The sequence below is a fragment of the Cryptosporidium hominis genome, assembly GCF_000006425.1.
Source record: "Cryptosporidium hominis TU502 chromosome 2 CHRO012116, whole genome shotgun sequence".
NCBI lineage: Eukaryota > Apicomplexa > Conoidasida > Eucoccidiorida > Cryptosporidiidae > Cryptosporidium > Cryptosporidium hominis.
In genome coordinates this window covers 11-7,677 of record NW_667108.1, presented here as the reverse complement: position 1 = coordinate 7,677, position 7,667 = coordinate 11, and the positions used below count along the sequence as shown (strand labels likewise).

Here is a 7,667-nt window from a genome sequence, read left to right as displayed (position 1 = left end):
CTATCGGTGGGGTTGGGACAAGGGCCCCCCTCGAGGTCTTTAAAAGAGTTTTAACAAGTTTAGTTAAAGATGATGAGTTTACAAAAGATTGGAAAATAGGAATTAGACATGTTATTAAAGAATGTGAAGATGAGATTGGTGAGAATTTAACAAATGTTCTTAAAACAAAAATTGTTCAGGATTGGTTATATTCTACAACAAATGTTTTTTTTGATTACATGAGCAAAGCTCCTGATATTATTTCAAAAACTTCCTCTTTGTTTTCAGATGCATTCAATCATCATATTTTCACAGAAAATTCAAAGAAATGGTTGGAAGAATTTATTCATAATTGTGTAATTAATAACAAGAAAATTATTCATTCAATAAATCACTTATTAATTCGAATTTTTAACACAAAAGATATTCAAAATAATTTGAGTGATTTATTTAAAGATGTTATTCTTAATGAAAGTACTCAAGATTATATTAGTTTAGCATTTTGGAATGTAATAAGAAAGTCTGTAATATTTCCAAAAAACTGGTTTAATGGAATTAAAAGTACTGAAAATCCACTTAAAAAATTGGTTAATTCTAAAGAAAACTCTGAAAAATAATTATATTATATTTATATTAGCAATATGAAATGTATATTTATTCATTTGAAAATATTATCACAGCAACATATTTTTTTTTTTATTAAGGTTTACTTACGTGTATAAAATTACACATGCAAATTAGTAATTTGCATGTAATTTAAAATACATTTATTAATTTCAATAAATTTTGCTCAATAATTAAAAGCAAAAAAAAGGTATTTCAAGAATTTAAGGTTAGAATTTCTCTATTTTATATATTTGTTTCTTACGTATATAGTTTCACTTTCTCCACAAAATTCTTTTTTTTTTCTTTATCCAAAAGTTATTTATAAATAATATTGCCACGTGCGCACACGTGTATTTTCCCCACACTATAAAAATATATTTTTTTAAAATTAATATTAAATACCCGGTATGCTATTTACTATTAATTTTTTTACTAAAAATAATAATTTAATTATTATTATTTTTGACAAAAAAAGCCAAAATAAGAACGAGGGGACGTATTTAAAGAAGAAGTTAGTGAGAGAGAAAGGAAAATAAAGATTAATTAGGGTTTCTTGGAACCAACCCTTGTTTTAAGCTATCTTCTTCTTTTTCTAGTGACATTGTTATCGATTTAAAATATAATTCACTTTGATTTGTTAAAATCAAAGTGCCAAGTATTTAGAGAAAAGGTAAATCTATCTAAGAAAGTCCTGGAGAAGAAAAAGTAAGATATAAATATAATTAATATGGAAAGCATATCTGAGGAACTAATTAAATTGCTTTCAAGAGAAGATTTGGAAGATGCAATAAGAAGACTAAATTTGGAAGTTTCAGAGTTGAGAGACGAGGTTAAATTCTGGAGATGCAGAGCAGAAGCAAGTTCAAAGGAACAAGGAAAAGTACTTATTAGAAGTAGCATCTCTGAAGAAATGTTAAATGAGTTAAATAACTTAGCAGGTAAAATGGATATATTGAAGATTGCGGATGATGGGATTAACAAAGAAAATAAGGAAGATTCTGATTCAATTAGTAACAGAAAATCCATTCCAAAGCCATTTTCTGTTGCTACTGGTGTTCCAGGTGTTCCTGCTACTGCTACTACTACTACTGATGCTCCTGCTCCTACTCCTGCTCCTTCCTCTTCTTCAGCCCTTGGCGCTCCAAGTGATTCTAATTCACTTCCAGAAACAGAAAATGTCTCAAGAACAGCCATAAATTCAAAGTTGAAGAGCATGATTTTGAAGAAGGCACCACCTAAAATGATGAGTAGGGCAGATTTTGTGAAAAAATCGGAACTAAAGAGTAGTGGTGCAGGAATTAGAGGGAATGGTAATTCAGAAGTTTCAGCACAAAGTCAAATAAGTAATGCTATTAAGAAAGGATCCTCTAGGATATCTCTTCAATGGGGATGTTTAGCTGAAGAGTATCCAAAATTTGATGTTAGTGTTGAAGAAAACTTATTTAAGGATTACTTTTCAGAGTTTGAGGAAAAACTTTCAGTACTAATCAATAATGAGGAATCCAAAGAAGAATCTAAGCTTGAACTATCTTCCACTTCAGTTTTTTCAAAAGATTTCCAGACTGAGGAGTTACAGATTCCAAATGAAAAGTTATTCGAATGGTTTATTAAGAAGGAAAGTATAAACAGTAAGAAAGTAACAATGATTAATAATCAAACACCTTCCAAAATTGAGCAATTAGTTTTAGATCAAGGTAAACCATTAAATATAGGTGACAGATCAATAAATAAAGAAAAGAGTCTTGCAAACAAGAAAGACCAGAAGCAAACTGAAACAACAGGAAGCGAATCAAGGGCCTGCATTTTCGGATCAAAAACTAGCAGAATGCTCCAAATCACAATAAACTACTTTAAGAAGAAGTTACCAAAAAATCAACAAAAAAATTTAGATTTCTTCAAAAAGTCTATTCTACAGTGTACTTTAGACAAAGAAGGAGTAAATTTATTGTTGGAAACAGTTCCTGATCCTTCTGAAAATGCTGCCAAATATGAAGTTTGGAAGGAATGTGTAACAAATGTTGAAAAATATCTGGAAAATAATTCAAGAGAAACTCTATTTGAAGAGGAAGAGTTTGTTTACTTTTTATCTAGAATTCCAAACCTATCTAAAAGACTTGAATGCATGATTTTGAGATCATCATTTGAACAATTATACTTAGAGTCACTTAAATGGATTGAGGAAAAGATTCGGGGACTAGAACTCATTTTAAATCATCAAAGACTTCCTTTACTTTTCAAGGCTGTAGTAGATTCAAGAAATATTTTAAATAGTAAATTGGGGAAAGAGAATCAGCAAGAGCCTGACAAAGTCAAATTTATCCCCTTATCATCTTTGAAAAAGCTTCAAAGTTTAAAAAGTCCAAATATCCAAGGAAAGACTCTGCTTAATTTTATAAGTTCTATTGTTGGTGAGATTTTTACAACAGAGGAAATTTCAATAATTAAAAAATCTTCTGAGAAAAACATTACTATGGTTTATACAATGGTAACAGACTTAATATTCTCTTGGCTTGAATTAAGGGATGGATCAGAAAACCTTGTTTTCTCTACAGAGAATCATTCTATTAAAGAGGGAATAACAGAGTATAGTGATGAATTCCATAATATTATGAAATTGTTCTACTCTGAAAAGTATAGCCAAATGATTAAGTTATGCAGCTCCTTTAGAAGGATGCTAAAGCTTTATGTTGCTTCCTGTTACTACTTTGGGGATATTTCCACATTTCTTCCAATTGGAGCAAAGTCAATTCAGAGAAAGCATGATCTTTTCGAGACATTATTTGAGTTTATTAACAAATATAATGTAGCCTTAAAACAAGAAGCAGCCAAAGAAGGCGACCAGATTTCTCCTAAAAGCGTAGAAAATACTCCCAGGGAAAATTCAAAGAAACTATTTACTTCAACCAATACCAGTGCTAGGAGACTTTCTCATATAAACGACATGAAGAATATCCTAAATCCCGAAGTTAACTCTAAGCCTAGGGAATTCTCTTCTAAGAATATAAATATCAATGGAAAACCTAAAACTAATATTCAACAATTATTTGCAAAATCTATTGTAAGAGAGCTGAATTTAAAGCCTCTATTCAATAAGAATAATGAAAACAGAATTGATAGACATGTTAGTTTTTCGGATGGAAAATCTGAAACTTTCGGTAATAATAGCAACAGTATTGCTGCTGATTTGACAAATGACTCTGATAAAATAACAGAAAAAGATGCAATTTCAGGTACATCAAAAGCAAAAGTTGAAACTAGCAACTCCATTTTATTGGAGAACATTGAAGAAACAGTGGCCTTATCATTAGAGCCTTTCTATGGAAATAATCAAGAAACCAGTAATAAAAGTTCGGCCATACAAGCAAGCGAGCAGGGCCATTTAGGAAAGAGATTCTCTATTCTGGAACTTTCTAAAGAAGCTAAGGAAATTCTTTCAAGAAATAGTGATAACAATTTCAACATGAATTTGAGTTCATCTTTCGATGATGATGTTTCACTTGATGATGATGATAATGAAACTATTGCACTTTCATCTCCTTCTTATACTCGGATTTTAGATATCTCTTCTATGTTAGACTCTAAAATTGCTCAAGATGAAGAATCCTGTAATATAATTTCAACTAAATTGGAGAAGGATAACACTAGGAAGAAAGTAGTAATTATGGCAGAAGAATACGAATCTCCTGTCAGAAATAATACAAAGTTTAATAGAAGGCAATCAATCAGAAGAATGTGCCAAATTGCAACATATCTTGATAATAGTGGATATAATGATGAGATTGAAGAAGCTAATGATGATCTAAATAACACCTTATCCAAATATAAGTCTCCAATGGTTCCTCGTAAAGGATCTAATCATTCTTATCATATTAGTTCTTCTCCATTTTCTTCTGGAACAGAAAATAGCCAGGAAGTGAACTTGGAATATGATCAAGAATTTGAAAATGATAACAGTAAAACATGTGTATTAAGTGATATACTTGAAATTAGTAACCCTTTGGATGATTTAAAAAAACCAAATGTTAACAAAGAGAATAATACAATTATTCACAGCTCTAATCACTTAAACCAGTTACAAAATATAAATACTAATTCCAAAGGATCTTCTGAATATTCACCACAGAAAATCACTTTCACAAGAAAATCTGGAAGATTTGGTGGTACTTTATCTCCTCCTTACAATTAATTTGCATGCAACTTTGGCGCCGGTAATTTTCCTCTATTAATTTTAATAATTGCAAATGGCATGTAAAGAAATGAATAGGGAATTGGCGGGAAGTAAAATGATTAAATCTAAAAATAGTTTAGGAAAGAAAATGAGTTAAATATTAAGGTAAATTTTTTTTTAATTTTTCTTTTTTGAATGGAATTCTAATAATAGAATAGTAATATTAATAACAATAATAGAATTATTGATATTAATAATAATATTATAATTATCAAATATTTAAGATCTTTCCAAATCTAAGTGTTTGCTATTATTTTTAATAAAATTTTGATTTAAAAAGAAGAGGGTGCAAATTTTAAGAATAAGTTTGATTTAATATTTGGAAATTCTAAAAAAAGAAAGATTTCTGTAAGCTTAAGACGAGTAGTAGAAAAGCAAATATTGAATAAATTGGTTTTAGTTAAAGAGTAAATATATAGTTTATAAAAAGTATAAGAGGAGGGGATGCCACAAAGAGCATTGGTAACTCATATTTCTCACCAAGATTTGGATACAGTTCAAAGAGGAACAGAAGAATGGAATCTTTTGGAACATTATCTTCAGGTTTGCTGTAGATCATCTAGATCTCTAATTCAGCAGATATGGCATGTTAATATAGGTAGTATTTCAACATCATTTGATAGAAGGACTCAAGACAAGTTGGTATTGTATTGTTGGGTAGATACAAATGAACTTGATCAGAATAATTCAATTCAAGATGTATCTAGAAGGGGGTTTAAAATTCCATCCAGTGGGATGAAGTTTACTTCAGGTAATATTAGACTTCCAGGGGTTCCTCAAGCCTCACATAATGGAGGAACTTCAGTGAATGGTGGGGATTTGCAACAAGCAAATAATACTAGATCTAATAATATGTTTGAATCTGATTATACTCCAGCAACAAGAAGGTTATTTGAGTTTTTTCTATGCAAAGTTGGCGTAGGATGCTCAGTTGTAAAAAATGATGAGAGTGAAGCAGATGGTGATAGATTTCCGATACCCCCAGAATATGATACGGTTTTTTTGAGAAATAAACAAATTAATCCTCCTTCTATGATAAATTCAAAAGTAGCAATGGATAGTGAATTAAAAGCAAATGAATTTAATTTATCATCAGCATTAGCATTATCAGCAGGCGTATTACCTCAACATACATTTAAACATGAATATATTATATATGATAGTTTTCAAGTAGTACCAGAATATTTAATACAATTTGAATACGATTCTTCATCACCAGAACTATTTGCTGTTCCTTGGTGTGATGAATGTCAGGATTCACCAGCAATATTATGGTGTCAAGCTGATACTGCAAGATTATGTGATTCATGTGATGAGAGAACTCATAGACATAATAAATTAGTAACAAGACATATAAGAATCCCAATAAATCAAATGCCAAGAAATTCAGGAAATTGTCCAGTTCATACAATGGATAGTTTAGAAGAGTTTTGTACATTATGTCATGTACCAATGTGCAGATTATGTAGACCATCACATACACATGCAGATGAAAAGACTCCTTCTATGATTATGCCGATTAGCAGAGCATATAGGGCTCAGTTAGAGAGGCATAATAAACCGCATCCATGTTTAAATTCAAGAAAGATGGAATTATTAGAAAAGCTTGAATCTCAGCAATTAATTTTCAATGATGTTCGAGCTAATATGTTTGAAGTAGAACAAAGAATTTACTCAATTTTAGAGAGCTCAATTACACAGTTACAAATTGCTACAGAATCAAAAATGAATAAAATTTTGTGTGAACAACTTATTTTAAATCAGTTATTGCAACAAGTTGAATGGTCTGAGGGATTTCTTCAATATTTACAATCAATTCTCCCGCCTGCAGATTTTTTATTTGCATGGCTTAAACATTGTCATTACAGAGAAGAAGTTTTTCAACTTTGTGATATTTTAACTAGTAATGAACAATTTTTCCCTGATTCAAGACTTGTTGGAAGAGTTGATATTCTTTCAGAATCTGCTCTTAAACATAATAAACATCATAAACACGCAAAGAGTGACTTATTTACTTAAAATGAAATCAATCTAACTATTTAGAGATGATTTTGTGAATGAATGTATGCTTATGTGTGTTTTTTTTTCAATATTTAATTTCCTTTTTCTGAATAATTTCTTTGAAAAATCAAGTAAAGCAATAAACAAAAAAATTCATATATTATTGGAAAAAGATTATTTAGGTAAATAAAAAATATTTATATATATATTTTTTAATATTTATTGTAAATAGAATTTTACATTTTTTCCCTAATTTATATTAGTTTTTTGTCAATCAACATGCAAACATGCATATACCGTTTCTGTTACATGCAAAAAAAAAATGAAAACATTAACTTAAAATTTTGATGTGGACGACCGGTATTTAAAGTTTGCATGCAATTATGTAAAAAAAAATTTCTACAAATATTAACACGTGTCAAAAATATGAAATTGAAAAAATAATGAATTTATGAATGTTTTAATATTTTGTTAATTGAAAAAAGGAGACAAAAAATTTTTTTGTGTATCAGTACAAAATAAAGAATAAAATAAAAAATAAGTAAAATAGTAACAAAGGTATTTTTGTGTGAGTTATAAAAATAAACCAACTATTTTGGAAGCTAATAAAACAAGAAAGAAAGTAAAAATATAAGTTAGAGCTGAAGAGCTTTAATAGACAGGAAATAAATGTAAATAAAGAAAAAATTTAACAGTTGTAAGAAAAAAAAGTGGTATATATTTAAGATAATCCTTATACTTAAAATCTTATCAAATATTAGTCATTAACTTATTTAAGGGGAAACTTGGTTAATTTACAAGGCACATTGTTTTGTTCAAATTAAAACAATGTCTTTAAATTGCAAGGCGCCAT

At 29.2% G+C, this 7,667-nt stretch overlaps 3 protein-coding genes across 3 annotated transcripts; all 3 read left to right on the top strand.

Moving 5' to 3' along the window:
* Window positions 1–218: 218 nt before the first annotated feature.
* Window positions 219–596, top strand: Chro.20409 (hypothetical protein). Its single annotated transcript, XM_660764.1, has 1 exon — window positions 219–596. One exon carries the CDS (start codon window positions 219–221, stop codon window positions 594–596), a length of 378 nt encoding a protein of 125 aa, XP_665856.1.
* Window positions 597–1,312: 716 nt separating this feature from the next.
* On the top strand, window positions 1,313–4,771 carry Chro.20411 (RNA recognition motif). The annotated part of the gene is made up of 1 exon (XM_660763.1): window positions 1,313–4,771. One exon carries the CDS (start codon window positions 1,313–1,315, stop codon window positions 4,769–4,771), a length of 3,459 nt encoding a protein of 1,152 aa, XP_665855.1.
* Window positions 4,772–5,257: 486 nt separating this feature from the next.
* Chro.20412 (zinc finger protein) lies at window positions 5,258–6,832 on the top strand. The annotated part of the gene is made up of 1 exon (XM_660762.1): window positions 5,258–6,832. One exon carries the CDS (start codon window positions 5,258–5,260, stop codon window positions 6,830–6,832), a length of 1,575 nt encoding a protein of 524 aa, XP_665854.1.
* The last annotated feature ends 835 nt before the right edge of the window (window positions 6,833–7,667 follow it).